Source organism: Bombina bombina, chromosome 4, assembly GCF_027579735.1.
Source record: "Bombina bombina isolate aBomBom1 chromosome 4, aBomBom1.pri, whole genome shotgun sequence".
Lineage (NCBI taxonomy): Eukaryota > Metazoa > Chordata > Amphibia > Anura > Bombinatoridae > Bombina > Bombina bombina.
The window spans coordinates 614,397,761-614,421,109 of record NC_069502.1 but is presented as its reverse complement, the minus strand read 5'-3'; the positions used below and the strand labels follow the sequence as shown (position 1 = coordinate 614,421,109).

General features: G+C 37.8%; 1 protein-coding gene across 1 annotated transcript in view; it reads right to left on the bottom strand.

Annotated features, from left to right (window-relative positions):
- The window catches only part of LOC128657700 (uncharacterized), a 114,017-nt gene that overhangs the window by 76,148 nt on the left and 14,520 nt on the right, over positions 1-23,349 (bottom strand). Inside the window, exons 6-7 of the mRNA XM_053712103.1 lie at positions 12,207-12,328; positions 7,444-7,672 (exon numbers count right to left, since the gene is read on the bottom strand). Coding sequence (XP_053568078.1) covers positions 7,444-7,672; positions 12,207-12,328 — 351 coding nt within the window. The remainder of the gene's footprint in view (positions 1-7,443; positions 7,673-12,206; positions 12,329-23,349) is intronic.

Sequence of the window (23,349 nt, the reverse complement as noted above, 5' to 3'; positions counted from 1 at the left end):
CTGTTGGCGCTCTACAAATAACCGATAATAATAAATAATAATAATAATGTGGGCCATAAATTCTTAGGAAAACATTAGGAGACAATATCTTGACCTTTGTCAACAACGACTAAACAGCATGTGCTTAAAAAAGGAGTAGGTTCAGAATCTATTTTTATAAAGAACCTAAAACCAAGAGACACCTCTTCTGAGTTAAACAAATAAACATGTTAAATTTTGTAATAAAAGTTAACACATAAAAAATGTTACTGTCTCTTTAAAACTTAAAATGAGACTTTATATTTTTGAGAGCAGCAGAAAGATAAATTAGTACGTAACTATATTAAAACCTATCTACACCTCAGTCTAATCATTGCTGAGGTGCCCATCTGTCTTTGAGGAACCTAAAAATCCCAAACTTTATTAATAAAACGTTACAAGGAATAGAGAAAGAATACTGGATTCTATTTTTATTCATAAAGGATCCGGAATGCAGCAGTAGCACTGTCCGGTCCCACATAAGTAACAACACTAACTACTGTGCTACAAGACTTTCCTCTCCGATATCGGAAGAGAAATAGGAAGCGCACAGTCCAAAACGGCACCAAACATAGCTCCGCCCTCAATGGGCGTGATAACAATTACTCTGTCGTTCTTAACTGACAATGTACTAAAAACAGTAGCGTGCGCCCTAAAATCAGCACTAACCAAGCTCCGCCTATCGTGGGCGTAACCACTATCGATCTCTCGGTCGCCATTATCATAATGTTAAAAATAGACACCGAGAGTAAATGAGGCTCTTGTTCCAACCTGAGTGAAAATAGTGCTACCGCTTGATAGGTAGCATCTTAGTCCAAAAATGTGAAACTAACTGAACCTGTCACAAAAATATCACCTCCTACTGAGTTCTTCTTATACTCAGCTATAGAGATTAAGCCCTTAGTCTCCTAAGCCCCAGTGCCTGCTTACAACTTGCTGTCACAGGGTCCCCTCCCTATAGAAATAGGAGTTATGTCCCCTTTGGAATTTAATAAAGTGCTCCACTTCCTCTGAGATCACCCAGACCCAGATAAAAAGTTAGCACTTACCTTTAAAATCTGCCCGACAGCAGGGCAGCTCAGCAGGTTTGAGAGGTCCACTCCCTCACATAGACCTGTGGAAAAAGGATAAAGCCTAAGTAATCTTGTTTAGGCTATCAGGATTAGGGCATCATAAATGTATGGGAGGCGCAGTGAGAATTATGTCCCACAAGTTCCCATTGCTCTAAAGCCACCAATGCTCTACTGAAGAGACTGATATGGACTACGGCTACACCCTAGGACAAAGCAGCACAATCTTGCACTACTTTGAAAATAATAAACTCTTAATTGAAGAATCTAATCTAACACCTCACTTTGCCACTTCCTATCACTAACATAGGCAAAGAGAATGACTGGAGTGGGAGGAAAGGGAGGAGCTATTTAACAGCTTTGCTCTGGTGCTCTTTGCCGCCTCCTGCTGACCAGGAGGTGAATATCCCATTAGTAATTAAGATGATCCATGGACTCATCGTGTCATAAAAAAGAAATTGCGGGGGACGTGTCCTGATCGCGGCCATGATTAGCAGCAAAATTGAGAAGCTCCGCAAGCCAATATAATAATTTGTTGATTTTCTCCTCACTAACATGATATCTTGCTATGCAACTCAATAAATAAGCTAAGGAGAAGACATGGAGCTGAACAATACCTTCTTTATCACGTTTGCAACAGCTGGACCCTAACCAGACTAGTTGAGGATACAGGCTGCAATATCAATACACCTACAATTTACCCCCATCAGTTACCTACGTAATCGAATAAAGCAGTACTAATCTGCTATCATTCTCAGCATCTATTCATTAATAGCTAACTCCAACATTCTAATATAAGTAAGGTGACCTGGACTAATTGTTTATAAATATAATGATGATTGATCTTAGAGACCTGATTACCGCGTTCATGCAACGGGTGGATGCACATGCGGTACTGCTCATATCAGTGATCAGAAGTGCGTCCCTCGCTACTAACACAAGGGAAAAAATAACTAGATCCCAGGCTGTTTGAGGGAAGTTTGACAAGCAGGAGAGTTTGAGATGGGTCCATATGGCCGCACAAGAGACAAGCAAGACAAACACTGATTCCTCCTCATCACAGAGGGTACAAGCTTTTTGCCCTGCTAAGCTAGATAGCGATCTTAAACCTGAAGAACACATCTACCTGAAAGAGGATCGCCACTTACCCATTAAACCACTCAAGAAGCCAAGCCACCCTTGTGTAGCACCTCCGTCTGATTCTCATCTCTTGTCGCTTATGATGCGACCGGGCAGCCTGGAGCAGTTGCATTACAGTGTCTGTGATATGGGCTGATCATCGGCAAAGATGGATTCGAGCATTGTCGCTTGTTGGGGTTCTATTATGGGACCCGGGTGGAGATTATCTACATACCATTGAATTAACCACATAGCCGAGAATACTGGTAGACTAAAACTTGGTTGCCGACAAGCACTAGAACAACATGTGGGGCTGCAGTTAATATATGTCCTGTTTACTTTCGATTCTTTTAACTGTGACTCTAATGCTAACACAATTTAAAATAGCTGTCCTGAAAAAGTTTGGGTTCATTATTTGGGTATATTCATATTGCTTTCCTCAAGCATGATTATATAAAAGAAGACCGGCACTCCTTGACAGGATATATACAGAAGCAATACACACTTATCTCATTACATATTGTTGATTAGAGGAAGGACAGACCTATGAGATAAAAGTATTTTTAGCAGTTATACTGTATGTTGAATTTGGAGGACATGTTCTAATTGGCTATCCATAGATGAGTATATTACCGTAACACCGGTTTGCTGAATAGTACCTGAACAGCCTGTGAATATGTAGATAATATACGTCTTCTTTTTTTATCTAGATTATTTGAATTGTGCCACTACTGTTAACACAGCCTTAAATAGTAACCCTGAAACAGTTTAACTTTATTACTGGTATATATGCATATTGCTCTGAGATATTTTTTTCTGTATTAATACAATAAGTACGTGGGCACTCTTCTGTAACACCCCGTTACGATGGCTGGGTTGCTCTGGATAGTTTGGTTGGCCTACCTCTACATCAGAAATAGCTTTCAGGGATAGATTGTTGTGAGGGACTAGCTATTAGCCTATAGATTATATCAGATCACTAGGGTTTTTTTTTAATCTAAATCTCAGGACTCAGTCCTACTGCCTGCGGCCGAGGCAGTGTGATAGGAGAGTAATATCATTGAACCTATTATTACAGAGCTCTAGCGTAACGACATGAAGGGTCCTTACTCATATGCACTCTTATTTCTGAGAGCTTGACACAATAGCAGATATTATCTTATAGGTCCTATCTAATCACCTTCTCCCCCTAAATACCTAATACTTTTTCAAAATTGTACCAAGAACCTTATCTGGGTCTGGTATAAGAAACGCTATAATCACAGATTAAGTAGCGGCATATATACTTTCCTAGCCTATTCTTTACAGACTGATGTATATGGAACACACTAACATTTAATGTTTAGGGACAGTAACCATTATGGTAGGAGCAATATCGTTGACCCTGTAAATCACTACATGTAGGCCTTAAGTGACATAAAGGTACAGATAAAATAATATGATGAAACCTAAATGAATATCTCCTTACTCGTTTCAATCATAATTTTTTTGAGTCCTCTTCACATACCTCTGAGCTTTCTTGTGACCGGTTCATAAAGGCATCAAATTTAACTTAGTGTTGTTGGGTCACTCAAACTCACGTAATATGGTTGTTAGCTAAGCATTGTATTCTTTTTTCACATTTAAATGCTGTGAGAATATATCTTTAGATATAGAATTGTACCTCTCATATTGTTTGCTATTATTCTAAACATGCCAGATTAAAGTATCACCATATCAGGCAGTATATCCTGACAAAGAGGTACCACAGACATCTCGACAAGTATAATAAAAATCTAAGGTATCAAATTGGATTACCATACTTGCACTAAGAATGGCTGTTATAATACTTTTATTTAATATGGTTCTTATGTATAGGTTCATTTAAACAATTCTTGGGTAGTTCTCTGGAGTATTATCTCTGTATTTATATGTGTAATTCCAGAGGTCACATATGTATACTGTATTTGTCACTCTGTGCAGAGGATTGTTTGTGTAATGTAGTAATGGTATTTTCGCTGACATGACAAGAATGTTGTATTACTAAATACCTTAAATAAAAAAACTTTGATTTAAAAAAAAAGAAAAGAAATTGCGTTTAGACTATTTTGATTATTTATTTTGTCCTCTTCATCTAATTTAACTCTGACAACTAAGCAATATCTCAGAACTTGAAATCCAGGCTAACCCTGCTACATTTGTGTGCCTAATTGGATTTATCAAATAGCCAGTGGTGTATTTAGGTTTTGTGCTGCCCTAGGCGCTAAAAATTCTGCTGCCCCCCCCCTAAGGTTTTACTTCCCCAAACACAATACTGAGTACTGAAAGCCAACAGAACTAAAAGGCAATAGCCAGATAAAAAAATGTTCAAAATGACCTCTAAACTGTAAGCTCCATGGACATTTTCTTATTATACTCCCCTAGAATGTGAGCTCCTTGGGCAAAATCTCTAATTATATACCTGTATAATACTTCTAAAATAACTGTAAGCTTCTTATAAATATAGCCACAAAAATGTGCTGCACCCCCCTCCAATCTGCTGCCCTAGGCAAGTGCCTTGTTTGCCTAGGACAAAATATGCAGATAGCAACTGCAAAACAATTTAGTTTATATTTACTTTATGACCGTGGATAGCCTTGTTGTCTGCAGACTAAAGCCCAGATTGGCTCCTCCAAATAAGGTAAATTGTGTGTGTAGTTTGTGTATTGAAAAATAATTGCAGTTAAAGGGATGTTAATTTGTTTAAAATACATTTACTTGGTTGTTTTGAAATTCTATAGCAACACAACATACATATCTTGTAATTACATGATTATTTAAACAAACAATGCCCTGAGCAAGTCCCAGATGTGTGCCACAATGTAGTGAGGTTAGTACATTTGTATAAAAAAATCAACCATTAGCACCTTTCTCACTGCTCAAAATGAAACTAATGGAGGTCTCAACCAATTACTCTCCTGCCTGATACTTCCAAAGTATACAGATCCACAGCACCAAGACTTTCAAAACTTGTATTCACACATTAGGAACAGATACAAATACAAACCGATGTTTCAGGAGCCATTCCCTTAATCATGCTTACACTATACATGTTTGCACTGTCCATTTATAGGGTAATGGATTTAACCCTTCACATATCAATTAATCTCATGATGATACGGCGCCCCCTCGCTAACACTTACATCTAATGCATCTAACTGTAAAACAATTCAATTATATTTATGATATCATTCTTCCAAATATAAAGTTAAGTGCAAACAAATTTAAAAACCTAATATAGACTAGATCTGCATTGGACCTCCTCCATAGTTAAAGAAACACTGCAAAGTATAGCTCCCTATTCAGGCCCTTAGGTACCATGGAGTTTAACTTGTGAATCCAAAAAGACTCCTTTTGTTTTAATAAAAGTTCTCTGTTACCTCCTCTTCGTAGTTTTCCTAAACCATCTATGATCTGCCATCTAAGCTGACTTGTTATGTCCAGCCTCCAGAAAATGGTTAGACACTGTGGCATTTAAATCCCCACATCTGATGTTAGACCTATGTCTTATCTTTCTTATAGTCTCGCCTATATAAATTCTTGAGAATGGACATTTATTAGGTAAATGACATTGGAATCACATGAGTAATGTTCACGTATTTTAAATTTCTTCCCAGTTAATGGATGCAGAAATTCTTTACCTTTAATAAACGCACTGCAACCCCAGACATGGGAAGGTACCAGTATTTTTAGAAGTTATATATGATTGACAGGAAACCTTTCTAGAGCCTACATCTCATTTAACTAACATATCCCTTAAATTAAGTACCCTTCTATAGGCCATCATTGGAGGACTATTAAAGGCCAAATCATTTGGATTACAATCCCTCAGTACATTCCAATTTTTATATATGATCCTAGAGATTTCTTTGCTATATGGGTTATATTGAGTAACACACGCAATGCATTGTGACATGCTCCCTTTATTGTTGTTTTTATTGCAAATATCTTTTTTGTACCCTACTCATCTCATTCTGGATCATAGACAACAGATATCCCCTTTCCTCAAATCTCTTGGCCATTTCTTTTAGTCTCTGTTCCTGATACTTCAGCTTCCACATCACACGTAAATTGAACATTTAAAACAACAAGTGCCTCTTAGAGGAATAGCTGAATTATTGTTATAGATTTAAGACTCCACCATTTATATTATTCTTGCACAAATTAATACTTTGGATAGTTTTTATAAGATAAAGCTTTCATCAAGGTTGGCACTTCTTTATCACTAACCTGTTCATATAGTCAATCTGTGAGACTCAGACACTCAGTTATTTTTTTCTTTCTAACAATAAACTCCCGCACAGAGATTGCTCTATAACTAAATGCTCTGTTTTTTTGAGGCATTGTGTGAGTCAAACTCCTGCATAAGCCAGAAATGAGTACTGTAGGAGCAAAAGAATGTCCCAGCTGGTTCCAGCTCAACAAAATTAAAATACAAAATTTTAGCTGCTTACAAACGCTAAAGAAGGGATCCTTGGGCCTTAGAGAGTTTGTATGTAGTATATTAGCCAACTGCAGATATTGGATATCTCAGGGGTTGACAAATCTGTTTAAAATTTAGGAGCCGGTAAGAATATTTAAGTTCCAGACATACTTTCATGAGCAAGACAGTGGTATTTGTATATAGATATATGGAGAATAACCCAGAAAGTTAGATGTCAACAGTAAAATTCTAGGAGCCAGTGGCTCACTGGCTTTTGGGTTTATCGAGCCCTAGCTTATCTTACTAAGAGTTAGTAAGCTGCTGATATCTGCTACAGTATGAAACCGCATGTAAAGAGCAAGAATTTTTTTTTTCTCTTCTGTATTGAAAAAGTATTGATCAATATTTAAAAGACGAACAAACAGAATGGAAGCCAGAGGGCATATTTAGGTGGAAGGCGAGCTCAAAAGACATTTGGGAAGCTCTTAGCTTATTCCAAGGAGTAATATGGTACATACCCACAAGTAATCGATTAGTCATACATTATAAGACAAATTTAGCTTTCATGCTCGTGAGAATCTTCTTGTAGGAGATTGATTACAATGTCTTTAAAATGAATCAGTGACTTTTTGGGAGAACTGAAATTTAGGCCAAAAAAGAAATGTCAATTTAAAGTGACATTATTTATATATTCTTGTTTGACAATCTTTATTTCTAAATTTCAAGCATGTCTGTTTTAGCAGTATATGTTGCACTTTTAACATAACACATTTGTTAATACACTAAAATACTTACATCTTTGCGAACATTTGCACTGTAGAATGACTGGGGGTCTTGCATGGACTTCCATTCATTTAATGCCATTAGTAATACTTGCTTTTCAAGACTGGCAACCTGACTTGCTGCTTTTGCTTGGCAGATGTTCTGGAACTCTTGACAGATATGTTCCAATGTTCTATAGATCAGATAAATTGACCCCAGGGAAGGATGAAACTCCAGGAGATGAACATTGTTTACAGCTGAACTGGGAGGAAAATATGTAACAACTGATGAATATTTCATGTGATTTCAACTAGTATTAAGTTTAATCCCTGGCATTAATACGTCAAGAATCACTGATGGAATTGTTTATGTATGTACTGATGTTAAAATTTCTCAAAAATGGAAAAAATGTAGGGTCGGAATACAAGTGGTGAGCTAATGATATCGCACACGATAATCAATATCTCTTGACCACGCTACCATTAGCACGCAACTTTGATATTACAAGTCCATGGTAAAGTGCCTTAACCAGAAAAGGGTTAGCACGGATAACTTCACTTTAGCACATTTGAAAGTTATAGTTTGAGCTTGAGTGCAAGCCAAAACTGTAATAGTATATTTAGTGCAACTTCAGGTGTGAAGTAAAGTGCATGGGTTAAATTTTTTTTTAAAAAACACATAACAAACACATTAAAATAAAGTATTATACACATAAATACACTTTTTCTAAAATATAACATAAATATATATATATATATATATATATATATATATATATATAATACGTATGTATATATATATATATATATATATATATACACGTTGGTGTTCAAAAGTTTGGGGTCACTTAGACATTTCCTTATTTTCCATTGAAACATACATGAAATTAGTTTGAATAGGAAATATAGTCCTTAACAAGGTTAAAAATAATAAATTTTAAGTGAAATAATAATTGTGTTCTTCAAACTTTGCTTTCGTCAAAGAATCCTCCATGTGCAGCAATTGCAGCCTTGCAGACCTTTGGCACAACAGCTCAATAGGGTTGAGATCTGGTGACTGTGCTGGCCCCTCCATTAAAGACAGAATATCAGCTGGCTGCTTCTTCCCTAAATAGTTCTCACATAGTTTGTAGCTATGATTTAGGTCATTGTCCTATTGAAGGAGAAAAATTGGCTCCAATCAAACGTCATCCACAGGTATGGCCTTTCTTCTTCATGGCCCTTTTTACGCTGTATAAATCTCCCACTTTACCACTACCAAAGCACCCCTAGACCATCACATTGCCTGCACCATGCTTGACAGATTGCGTTATGTACTCCTCCAGCATCTTCTCATTTGGTCTGCGTCTCACGAATGTTCCTCTTTGTGATCTGAACACCTCAAAATTAGATTAATCTGTCCTTAACACTTTTTTCCACTCTTCCTCTGTCCGGTGTCTGTGTTATTTTGTCCATCTTAATCTTAAGTTTTTATTGGCCAGACTGAGATATGGATTTTTCTTTGCAACTCTGCCTAGAAGGCCAACATCCCAGAGTTGCCTCTTTACTGTTGACCTTGATTTCTTTATCCCATAGAAAAGCCTTAATTTCTCGGAACAAGATAGACTGATGAGCTTCAGAAGAAAGTTCTTTGTTTCTGGCCATTTGAAGCCTGTAATCAAATCCACAACTGCTTATACTCCAGATACTCAACTAGTCTAATGAAGTCCAGTTTTCTTTGCTTCTTTAATCAGCACAACAGTTTTCAGCTGTGCTAACAAAATTGGAAAAAGGTTTTCTAATGATCAGTTAGCCTTTCTAAATGATAAACATGGATGAGCAAACACAACGTGCCATTGAAACACAGGACATATAGTTGCTGATAATGGGCCTCTGTATGCCTATGAAGATATTCCATTAAAAAACAGCCGTTTCTAGCTACATAGTCATATACAACATTAACAATGTCTACACTATATTTCTGATCAATTTGATAATATTTTAATGGACAAAAATGTGCTCTTCTTTAAAAAACTAGGACATTTCTAAGTGACCCCAAATTATATTATATAAATATATATATATATATATATATATATATATATATGTGTGTGTTACAGGTAAAGTCAGATACCGCGTAATCCTAGGATTACCCGGGTAAAACAGAAATTACCCAATCGGCTGTGGGTAAAGCCAGATGTACTGTAATTTCCCCATCTACCCTATTTTTTTTTGCCTCTGCCTAGGGGGTTCAAGGGAGGCGCCCTGTTGATCCTCTGGCATCCACCTCAAGTGAACCTTAGGGAATGTAGTTTACAAGGGGGACTTCATCCCCCTTGAACCATCCAGGAGGAGGCAAAAAAACACACACACACACACATATATATATACAGGGAGTGCAGAATTATTAGGCAAATGAGTATTTTGACCACATCATCCTCTTTATGCATGTTGTCTTACTCGAAGCTGTATAGGCTTGAAAGCTTACTACCAATTAAGCATATTAGGTGATGTGCATCTCTGTAATGAGAAGGGGTGTGGTCTAATGACATCAACACCCTATATCAGGTGTGCATAATTATTAGGCAACTTCCTTTCCTTTGGCAAAATGGGTCAAAAGAAGGACTTGACAGGCTCAGAAAAGTCAAAAATAGTGAGATATCTTGCAGAGGGATGCAGCACTCTTAAAATTGCAAAGCTTCTGAAGCGTGATCATCGAACAATCAAGCGTTTCATTCAAAATAGTCAACAGGGTCACAAGAGGCGTGTGGAAATACCAAGGCGCAAAATAACTGCCCATGAACTGAGAAAAGTCAAGCGTGCAGCTGCCAAGATGCCACTTGCCACCAGTTTGGCCATATTTCAGAGCTGCAACATCACTGGAGTGCCCAAAAGCACAAGGTGTGCAATACTCAGAGACATGGCCAAGGTAAGAAAGGCTGAAAGACGACCACCACTGAACAAGACACACAAGCTGAAACGTCAAGACTGGGCCAAGAAATATCTCAAGACTGATTTTTCTAAGGTTTTATGGACTGATGAAATGAGAGTGAGTCTTGATGGGCCAGATGGATGGGCTCGTGGCTGGATTGGTAAAGGGCAGAGAGCTCCAGTCCGACTCAGACGCCAGCAAGGTGGAGGTGGAGTACTGGTTTGGGCTGGTATCATCAAAGATGAGCTTGTGGGGCCTTTTCGGGTTGAGAATGGAGTCAAGCTCAACTCCCAGTCCTACTGCCAGTTTCTGGAAGACACCTTCTTCAAGCAGTGGTACAGGAAGAAGTCTGCATCCTTCAAGAAAAACATGATTTTCATGCAGGACAATGCTCCATCACACGCGTCCAAGTACTCCACAGCGTGGCTGGCAAGAAAGGGTATAAAAGAAGAAAATCTAATGACATGGCCTCCTTGTTCACCTGATCTGAACCCCATTGAGAACCTGTGGTCCATCATCAAATGTGAGATTTACAAGGAGGGAAAACAGTACACCTCTCTGAACAGTGTCTGGGAGGCTGTGGTTGCTGCTGCACGCAATGTTGATGGTGAGCAGATCAAAACACTGACAGAATCCATGGATGGCAGGCTTTTGAGTGTCCTTGCAAAGAAAGGTGGCTATATTGGTCACTGATTTGTTTTTGTTTTGTTTTTGAATGTCAGAAATGTATATTTGGGAATGTTGAGATGTTATATTGGTTTCACTGGTAAAAATAAATAATTGAAATGGGTATATATTTGTTTTTTGTTAAGTTGCCTAATAATTATGCACAGTAATAGTCACCTGCACACACAGATATCCCCCTAAAATAGCTCAAACTAAAAACAAACTAAAAACTACTTCCAAAAATATTTAGCTTTGATATTAATGAGTTTTTTGGGTTCATTGAGAACATGGTTGTTGTTCAATAATAAAATTAATCCTCAAAAATACAACTTGCCTAATAATTCTGCACTCCCTGTATATATATATATATATATATATATATATATATATATATATATATATATATATATATATATATATATATATAGTTGTGGGAGTCTGTACTCACATTTCTCATGCAGCTACTAGGGTGCCAGGTTTCAAATGTCTGTACTCACTTAGTATACACTCACTGGATTTTCAAAGACAAACAGTAGTTTATTTTAGTGTGACGTTTCGATACATATGTCCCTTCCTGAGACAAACAGTATCAATAGTTAGAAAACAAACATTTAAACAACAGCTTAACCCCTGGTTACATTAAATTCATATAAATCAGATACAAATAAATTAAATTCAAATAAATCAGATGTATAACTAGAGCTGCTGATTGGATCAGTGGTGTTTTCCTCTCAGGACCAGCAGTGTGCTGCAAGTCCTGAGCAGTACTTGTACTGTGTGTTTGCTTGGGTTACACACACAGTAGCACAGGGTCGATAGTCATAAAATTACTCGCTCTACTGAATTAGAGCATGTAATTTTTCAATTATTATGGCCCTTTAATTAGATGTCCCAGACCTTTTAACCTACTTAGTGGCCATTAACTTATGCACTCACTGTTGCTATCCCACAACACATATCTGCTTAAGAAGATCATATACATTCCCCAGGTCAGTCTTTGACTATACTTGTCAGCCAACCATACAACAGATCATATAAGAATATAGTAAAGAATACTGTAAAGTGGTATCATATGATGAACTAGGAAGGTTCACCCTTAGCTAAAACAACCCATAACAGTTACTGATTTCTTCAAGTAAATGTGTCCCTGGATTTACACAAAACACTGAAAATTCTTAAAATGAAAACGATGCTTGGTGCACCTTGTAGAATTGACTTACCTACTGGTGTGAAGTGAGACTAGAGGCTTAGTAATTATGTTGAGAGGGAGTCCAAAGTCATAGACGTCTCCATTCTCGCCATTACGCCAAACCTTCTTAATAAACTCCCTCTGGCACTCAATCTGCAAGGATTCATTGCATGCCACCATAAGTATTCTGCATGTTTTTAAAATAATTTTTATCACAAAAGATAACAAAGATAAAAAAGTATATATTTATTTGCCATTGTTACTAATTAACTATATACAATAAAACCACAATCTCTGCTACTTTAAGCAGTTGATTTTTTACATTTATTTTTTGTACTATTCGCTCTCAAACTCTATGGGGCAGATTTATCAAAGACCAAATGTCCCTATTAGCTGCAGGCTCACTCATGCAAGCCTGTAAATGATATTTTTAAAGCAGTGGCTTGATCCACTGCTTCCTAAACTTTCTCCACCACCTTAAAAGTTGTGGATTAAAATCAACCTGGACCGATCTGATAAGGGTGATTGACAAGCCCTGCTCTAACAAGTTAGTTGTACAAGAGCAGGGAGCAGCATATGCTTGTGATAAATACAGTGGCGGCTGGTGATTTTCAAGGTTGGTGGGGCGAAAAACATCACCTCCTGCTAACTCCCCAATATATATATATATATATATATATATATATATATATATATATATATATATATATATACAAAACACGGGGGTGGGGTCAGCACTCTCAGGCCGGACCGGGTACACATCCTATGACCCTGCAACATGCACAGCCCTGGGTGCAAACCAGCACTCTCAGGAAGCTGCACTGTTACCAGAGCCACAGGCAGTTAACCCCAGTCAGGCCTGGGTGCAAGGCCCAAACAGGGAAAATTACAAAAAAATAGGATGTGTACCCGGTCCGGCCTGAGAGTGCTGACCCCACCCCCGTGTTTTGTATATGTTTGGGGAAATTACATAAGCCTGTGCACCCTCCATTTTTTCACAGTTGCTTTTTTTCACAGTTGTTTGATTGTGAGCCTGCATTGTGTGGCTGGTTAGGGACCCAGGTTTATTGGAAGAAACCTTGACGAGGTACCTGGGCTTTTCCCATTTGGCCAGATGCGGTAACTAATTCTTCCATTGCTGCTTTTTATCTTAGTTGAGAGCTTGTGAGTGAGTGCTGGACTTTTTCTGTGTGTTTATATATATATATATATATATATATATACATATATATAAACACGGAAATGGACTGCACCCGGGCTTGTCTAAGGTTAACTGCCTGAGTCACTGAAAGCTGTGCACCTGGCTTTGAGTGCTGATGAGTACCTAGGGCTGTGAGTTTTTCAGGGTCATAGGATGTGTACTCAGTCCGGTTTGAGAGTGCAGTTAATTTACATGTTTTGTATGTGTTTAGGGAAATTACAAAGGACCTCTGTCACCCTTGTTTGTGTCTCAGTGTGTGTACGCTTTGGGTTGTGTCTCAGTGTGTGTACGCTTTGGGCTGCCAAGTGCATCTCTTGCTTTGGTGCAGCAGTGAAGCGGTTAACCTCCTTTAGGTGGCGGACTGCAATCATTACAATCCAATACGATCCAATACGATCAGGTGAATGACACCACCTGCTAGCGGCCGGATGGCCACAAATTTGAAGGGGGAGGCATTGCACAAGCATTTCTATGTTATGTTTCTATGTACTTTGTTAAATGCCCACAATGTATGCTGTCGACATTTAGCGATGCAGGCCAGACATGATTTGCTATAGCAAATCATGTCCGCACAGGGTTTGATAAATCTACCCCTAAGTCTCTATCCCCATCATTATCTGCCTTTCACTATTCCTTTTTCTGTATTAACCTCTTTGTCTCCCAGTGTTCCCCTATCTTGTAATCTAAATCCTCATCACCTCCATTCTGTTTATTTTCTCTTGTTATCCTACTCTATAAAAAAAATAACTAAAGCTGATATTTTTGGTTCAGAACCTGGGTAGCCCTTGCTTATTGGTGGTTAAATGTAGCCACCAATCAGTAAGCACTACCAAGAAAAAATTATAAAAGGAGTCAATCAGAAAGTTGCTTAAAATTGCATGCTTTATCTAAAAATAGGATTTAATATCCCTTTAAATGAAAAGTCTAGTCCAAATTAAAATGTCTTAAACATAGGAAGGCTCATATGCTAATTTCTAAGCCCTTGAAGGCCGCCTCTTATCTGAATGCATTTGACAAGTTTTTACAGCTAGAGGGCGTTAATTTATGTGTGCCATATAGATAATATTGTGCAGTGGAGTTACTTATGAGAGGGTACTGATTGGCTAAAATGCAAGTCTGTCAAAAGAACTCGACAGTTTTTCACAATCAGAAACTGCTAATTTGCGTGTGCCATAATGAATTAGCACTGATTGGCTAAAATGCAAGTCTCTCAAAAGAACTGACATAAGAGGGCAATTTGCAGAGGCTTAGATACAAGGTAATCACAGAGGTAAACATATATTAATATAACAGTGTTGTTTATGCAAAACTGGGGAATGGGTTATAAAGGGATACTCTCTTTGAAACAATAAACATTTTGGAGTAGACTGTCCCTTTAAGAATAGATTAAAGTTTACTATCCTTTGGTTTAAGCATGCCATAAGTTACTATTGATATAAACTAAACAGAGATACAGCAGTCTAGTTCTCCATTTGCAAGTATGCTACATATACATACATATAAATTTATATAACATAGTAGATGAGGTTGAAACAGACCAAAGTCCATTGAGTTCAACCTATACAAATCTAAAATATATACAAAAATCTCCAGTTAAGATTAAATAATCCCACTAAAAGGTGACCCATTTAATACTAGCAATCATATCCATGAATTTTGTTTATAGACAGAAATGTATCCAAAAAAATTAAATGTATCTAGGGTTTTGGAATTTACTACCTTCAACTACCTAGTGAAAAAACGTTTCAGTTGCAGGAGATTAAATCTGCTTTCCTCCAACCTTAAATTGTGACCTCTGGTCACAAACAATTTTCTTGGAATAAACAGAGCTTCTGTCATCTCTGTATATTGGCCTTGAATATATTTATATAAAGTAATCATGTCACCTCTTAAGCGCCTTTTTTCTCCAATCCCCTTATTGGCCCTTCTCTGAACTTTTTCTAGTTCTGCAATATCTTTTTTTGCGATCGGTCCCCAGAACTGCACTCCATACTCAAGGTGAGGTCTTACCAGGGCTTTATATAGTGACAGAATTATGCTTTCCTCCCTTGAATCAATGCCTCTTTTAATACATGCTAGTATCTTATTAGCCTTTAAAGCTGCTGCCCTGCATTGTGCACCCATCTTTAGCTTGTTATCTATTACTACCCCCATATCCCTTTCCTCCTGTGTTTGGCTAAGTCTTGTCCCATTTAAATAATACGTTGCCTGCTTATCTTTACTTCCAAAATGTAGAACCTTGCATTTTCCCGTATTAAATCTCATTTTCCATTTACCTGCCCATACTTCTAATTTTTGCAGGTCCCTTCCTGCGCTGACCTAATGACCTTACTTAACTTAGTATCATCTGCAAAAATAGAGATGTCGCTATTTAATCCTTGCTCCAAGTCATTTATAAAAATATTAAAAAGAATAGGGCCCAGTACTGATCCCTGGGGGACTCCACTGATTACCTTTGTCCAATCTGAGTATGATCCATTTACTACTACTTGTTGCTTCCTATCTTTTATCCAGTTATTTATCCATGAGCTAACATTTTTAGCTATTACCAGTCCCTTAATATTCTCTCATGTGGCACTGTATCAAACGCCTTTGCAAAATCTAAGTATATCACATCAACTGATTCCCCTATATCTTCATATAAGTGAATGCCTGCCCTGCACTTCCAGACAGCACTTATCTGTGTCTTGTTGTAGATGGACATAATCTTGCATGTTCTCTGGAGGCTACAACAGATCTCTGGAGGTGCATAACTTTGTATCTAAAGAGATATGGGCAATTTTGGAGATTACAAAAAGCCTGTTAAAATGTTAAATTGAGTCTGAAATAAATACACAGACATAATGCCAGATGTCTCCAAGAAAGCCTTATAACTCCTGTTATCACTCCTGTAAATACTCCCATATTCAGCATAATTAAAATCGCAGATCCCACTGCTAGGAACTGAAAAGGTCTCTCTTTTTGCAGCTGAATTTCCCACCCTAGTTGAAACAGGAAGTGATAACAACAAGCTACATGATGTGGGAGGGCTACAGTTAGAGCAGCCCCACCACTGGTGAGTAGGGATGGGCGAATGTGCTGAAAGTGTAATCCGTTTGGTAGAACGAAAAGTCCTGTGGACATTCGTTTTGGACAATCAAATGTTGATATGAATAAAAATCCATTAAAATTCAGTAATCTGATGTTATTTCCGGTTTTCGAATGTTACTTTAGTTTTTGAATGTTTATAATTAGATTGAATATCCACATTCAAAATTTTGAATGTAACATTCGATTTAACAAATACTATTCAGAAGTTCAATAGTTCACCTGGTAGGGAATTTAGTAAAGTGATACATAATAGACACAAATATATCAATTCAAATGTTTGTATTTCGAATATTGTATAATTTGAATATTACATTTAAAGAAAGCATTAGTAATACTATCACAAATATGTTGATACAAATTTTTCAAATTCGAATATTGTATAATTCGAATATTACATTTAAAGAAAGCATTATAAATACTATTACAAATATATTGATTCAAATTTTTCAAATTCGAATATTGTATAATTTGAATATTACATTTAAAAAAAGCATTAGAAATGCTATTACAAATATATTGATTCAAATTTTTCGAATTCGAATATTGCATAATTTGAATATTACATTTAAAAAGAGCATTAGAAATACTATTACAAATATATTGATTCAAATTTTTCGAATTCGAATATTGCATAATTCGAATTGAATTATTAGAACATTTTGAATACAATATTACATTTAAAGAAAACATTAGAAATACTATTTATTAAAACAAATGTTAGAATGTTGTAAAAACATTCTTAATTCAAAACAAACTAATGTGTTAAAAATTTGTTTGAACCACTGAAGCCACTAGATGGTGATGCTCTTAATATTAATTATAGGACAAAAGGGGGAAAGATAAGTATTTAGTTGCCTAAAAAATTAACATGCCATGTGAGAATAAAAAACAAAGATTACGATAAAAAGAGTGGAAAATTATTTTTCTTTTTGGGGAGCACTGTAAATGGTGGGGCAGAGCTCTTGCTGCCCATATGGATGAGCCTCCACTGGATAAATACAGGCAGAAGTTGCGATCCCGGGTGGACAGGTTCCCTACCTGTGAACTTTGCCCAGCCAGACAATGATAAATCTGCCCAAAGTATTTATCTCCCACAAAGGGGTTTAAAACATAGCTTAATTCCTGCTGAACACAGTAGCCATTGCTGATTTGCTAATTTCATGTGTCCTGCAAGAGACTAGTAATTCTCTGCACCTCTAGAGCATGACTTTATCTATGTGTTTAAACACACAGAAGTCCAGAGTCCACAGTGCAAACATGACATGCTCTAACAAATTAAAGTATGTATTTTTTACACCATAAAAGAGAATGTCCTAGGCTTGTAATATTTGCAATAGAAATTCCCTTTGAAGTAAAAAGTGACAAGCAAATAGTGCTTGAAATGTAGATAAAATCACAATAAATGGCCGCGTTTGTGTGAAGCTCTGTGTCACCCTCATGTGCAACGACTACCTTAGTGGTGATGGCGCTAGAAAGAGTGCACCTCTAGAGCATGACTTTATCTATGTGTTTAAACACACAGAAGTCCAGAATCCACAGTGCTAACATGACATGCTCTAACAAATTAAAGTATGTATTTTTTACACCATAAAAGAGAATGTCCTAGGCTTGTAATATTTGCAATAGAAATTCCCTTTGAAGTAAAAAGTGACAAGCAAATAGTTCTTGAAATGTAGATAAAATCAAAATAAATGGCCGCGTTTGTGTGAGGCTCTGTGTCACCCTCATGTGCAACGACTACCTTAGTGGTGATGGAGCTAGAAAGAGTGTAGTTAAACAAAGCTCAATGATTGTTGACACTCAGGGATTTGCCTGATGTAAATCCGGAACCGTCAGACACCGGATAAGCCCGGAAAGAGCACAAAAGTGTGAGACCTATAAAAGCAACGGAAGAACCTGCAGCACATCGGTCGCAGCAAACCCAAGCTCATCTGCAGGTGAGACCACCATTACCTCTCCAAACACAAATAACGGCGATCAGCCCCAACTACGGCATATTACACCCTTACGGCCTAGCCTTGACACAGACCTGGGCGGCGCCATGATGGAGTCCTGAATCTAACGCAATCACCAAATAGGCCAGCACATTTTTCTGAACTAATCACACAAGGATGAGAAGGGGTCACAGAGTGAATAAGATAAGATGATCACACATTTACTGTGGATGTTGCAAATATAATTTCTATCACATCGTCTCTCATATATAACACAAGAAAAGGGAAAGAACTGGGACAATTTAATGCCACACAATACATAACACTTTGAGCAGATTATATTTTGGGATAAGTGAGACTGAGGTAATTTATCCTTTGGTATTCCCGGACACTGTTCTTTAATACTCAAATACGTCACAAATAGTTAAGATGGCGACCAGAAGAGTCACAAAAACTGATAAGCCGAACAAACCACTTAGTACTTCTGGAGCCAAATTGAACACTTATTTTAAAGCGATAGAAGCCTCAATAAAGCAGCTTCTCCTACTCACTCCCTTGAACCAGAGGAGATAGAAGAAGAGACAAGTCATATATCACAACCAGATCATAACCCTATCACGAAGGCTGATCTTAATCTCCTACCAACTAAAGAGGACTTTAAATCTTTTATGGTTCAAGTAAGACAGATGATAAAAGAAAATCTCTCAGAGATTAAAAGAGATATTAAAGACATAGGCCAAAGGGTACAATCCTTAAAAGATCAAACAGAAGAAATTTTAGGAGAGTCAGATAAAATGGCTCAAACCATCCTATTTCAAAATGCTGCGATTACACAACTTCAGACACAAATCAAAGATCTCGACAATAGAAACAGACGACAGAACATCCGAATAAGAGGGATATCAGAAGAAGTATCAGCAGCAAACCTTCCACAACACTTGCAACTATTGTTTAATCACTTGCTAACGACAGAAGAACCCGAAATTAAAATAATGGACAGAGCTCATAGGGCACTTCGGCCTAAAGCAACATAAACAGAACCTCAGAGAGATGTCATCATCAGATTTCATAGGTTCCAAGTCAAAGAGAACATACTTGCTGCTGCCAGAAAAAGGTAGCCAATTTCATTTGAAGGTTCAGATTTGCAAGTATTCCCAGATCTCAGCCCAGTGACATTAGCCAAACGATGAGAGGCAAGATACCTCCCACTCCATCTCAGGGAGTTGGGAGTACCATACAGATGGGGGTTCCCATTCTCACTTCGAGTCATGAGAGACAATAAAACTATTATATACCAAGAACCAGATGACATTACGGAAATCTGTTCTAGCTTGAACATACTGCAACCAAAACTTCCAGCTTTAAAAGATAGACAAGGAAATACTTCAAAACAACAAACATTGACATCAAAACCACAATCATCATTGTGGACAAAGGTCCCGAAAAGGAAGAAAAGTCAGATGCCACCTAAACAGACCACTTCACAATCTTCAATAGCACCCACCTGAGACAAGAAAGAGACAAAGACATTGGAGAGAACTCTTTAATATTTGTCATGAATAGACTGTTGCGTTTCAATGAGCAAAGATATATAGAGGCCAGCTCCTTCTGCAGTATAAGGGTGTGTGTGTTGAATAGTGGGAGATAGCAATAGGTAGCGTGATGTGTTCCTTATTTTAATCCGCACCTCAAATTTGAGATAAATCCCTTTATGCTGCTGTGTACCGATCGCAAAAACCCCGGACGTTTACTCACCGCCCTCTGAAATGGGACCACTCTGTAGTCAGGATGGGATTTTTTTTTTTGCGGTGTGTAAGACTCTGAAAACGCTCATCTGATCTCCTTGCCCGGGCTCCGTGTTACATCCGGGTACTGCGTAACGTCACAAACACTCCTCCGTGATTTTGCCCTATAGCGCTCCTCAAGTAGCAGTCACAGCAACAGCTGATTCACAAACATGTGTTGAAAGGTGCTGTGCTTGAAGGGAAAGTGGTAGACTTGAAATGGCACAAAAATAAAGCCGGCACTTCTTCCTTAAAATGTAAAGTGTCTTTATTGTTGTCACATTAAAATAATCTCATGAACATCTTACAAAGCCAAAATAATTACGCCTTACATGTTTCGGCTGACAAGCCTTACTCATAAGCGTTTATAGACTGTTGCGTTAACATACCTGATAAGTAATAATTTCTGATTGTTGCAATGCTAGTATAAAATTGAACAAAGCCCTCAGACAATTACCCCATTTTACCAATTTTACCAAGCCCTTATTTCATCCTGGTGAATATACCAGAGACCTGGTCATTATTCCTACCCAATTCTAATATCCCCTATATTTTTAGCCATGTATAAAATTAAAATAAAAACAAAAAAAAACACAAAACAATAATAAAGTATTTATAGCACATGAGAACTAACTATAATATGTTTATGCAGAGTGAAAACAGAGTTATTTCAGTTTAACTTTTCCAAGACTTCTACTCATCCCTGTCTCTGTTTCTGTTTCTGGGAGAGGGGGAGATACTTGACTGCCAGAAGTGATATTCAGAAAGGTAAGATACACCATCCATCCACATACAATGGCGGATAACACGCAAATAAATAAACGTACACTTCAAATTATCTCACGAAATGAAAAAGCCCTAAATTCACCTATGGAAAGATCAGTAGCCCTAAAATGGTTTACAAAATACAAAGATTCAATAATCTTTATACAGGAAACACACTTTATCAAGAATGCAGAGACTAAATTCACCTCCAAGACATATCCAACAGGTTACTTTCACTCCACAGGTATAAAAAAAAACGGAGTGGGAATTCTTTTTCATAATCAAGTTCCATTCCAGTTAGATAATAAAGTAACAGACAAAGATAGCAGGATACTGATCCTAACAGGCATACTGTTTGAAAGGCCAGTAACATTAGTGAATGTCTATGCCCCAAACAAGAATAAAGTCCCTTTCTTTAAAAGATTATTAACATTACTGTTAGAACACAAAAAGGTAATATTGATTTTCTAGACCCCACCTTAGATTCCTCGACCACAAAACCAAATCCAACATCCAGACCCCCCAATATAATTTTCCATCTTCTAAAACAATTGGGCCTAACAGATGTATGGAGGATACATCATCCTATACAACAAAACTATACCTTTTATTCTAATCCATGGACACAATACTCGCAAATTGACTATTTATTTATTGACCAATCACATCTGAGATTAAGTAAAGATTCAGACATTGGCCCTATCACTTGGTCGGACAATGCGCCTATATAACTGACATTAGACTGGCCCAATTGCCCACTTACTCCATATATATGTTAATTTGGCACCTCCTTACTGACTAGCCCATACTCACCCACATCACGAATCACATCAAGGAGAACTTCTCCCTTAATGCCACTGAAGACATATCACCCTTCACCTTATGGGAAGCCCATAAAGAAGTAGTAAGAGGGGAATGTATAAAACAATCAGCGATAAAGAGGAAAGCATACAATAAAGGAGTTCAACATTGGACTGCACAAATAAACATACTAAAAATACAACACAAAGTAACCCCCAAAAACACAAAGATACTAACATCCTTAACAAAAGCCAGAAAAGAACTAAACTTCATCCTGACAAAAGAACCTCAGAGAAAAACATTATATATTAAAAAAATATTCTTTTATGAAGGAAACCGCGTGAGTAGCCTCTTAGCCAGAACCCTCAAACTAAACATTACTAAATACCATATAACCAAAATAAAATCAGCAAAAGTAGATATGATACACGATAGTAAAGACATTGCAGAAAGATTCAGTAAATACTATAATCTTTTATACAACCTAGATAAAAAAGATACACCCCAGCACGCAGAAAGCAGAGATAAGTATATACATAGAACTGATATCCCTCAACTTACTCAAACACAATCAGATATGCTGACAATAATAGATAGTCTGCCAACGGGGAAGAGTCCAGGCCCAGACGGGTACATAAACGCTTACTACAAAGCCTTTAAAAACAAATTAGCCCCACATCTAACTTCCCTATTTCAGCATTAGATGAGGGTAAATCAATGCCTTCTTCTATGCAGGAAGCATTCATAACAGTAATACCCAAACCAGGTAGATCTCCAGAAGAACTAAGCAACTTTAGGCCCATATCCCTTTTGAATACACTCAGTTGTGGAGGACCTAATACATGTAGACCAGGTGAGCTTTGCTCTGCGTTGGGAGGCAAGGGATAACACGATTAGAGCAATAACTCTAGCAGCATATGATAACCAATACAAAAAGAAATCAGTGTTCCTTACCACTGATGCGGAAAAAGCCTTTGACCGGATTGACTGGGGTTTTCTAAAATCAACTTTGGAAGGTTTTGGGTTTGGTGACACTACGGTCAGTGGCGTAGCGTGGGGGGGGGCCACAGGGGCGTTTGCCCCGGGCGCATAATTATGGGGGGCGCAAAAGCCTCCACCAGACAGTAGACTGTTGTGACAGTCCCAGACTCCAGCGGCGATTTTAGCAACCCTTTTAGCAACCCTGCTGTTCTGTCTTACTGAGTCACTCTCTCAGTCTCAAACGCAAGTGTGAACTAAGTCTTTCATTGTTTGCAAATTGTCACTTTTGTCAGTCAGTGTCGTCTGACTCGTCACGGTCTGTGAGTCTTACACTTACAGGCTGTAAGTGTGTGTATTGTAATTGGTTTGTAATGTACTTATCCAATCCGACTATACACCACTAGCACAGCGGGTCCTGACTCCTCCCACTCCCAGCGCGCAGGTCAGGAGGGACCAAGGGAGCAAGAAGTGGTGGAATAGCCTGAGTCTGAGGACTCATTGTCTCTAGCGCGTCGTGCATGGTGCCTGGCTGCCCTGAGTGCCCGCCCGTGACTTTAAATTTAAGCCTGCCTGGACGGTCCGGTAAGTAATTTGGGGAGGAAAGAGATGTCGGTGGTC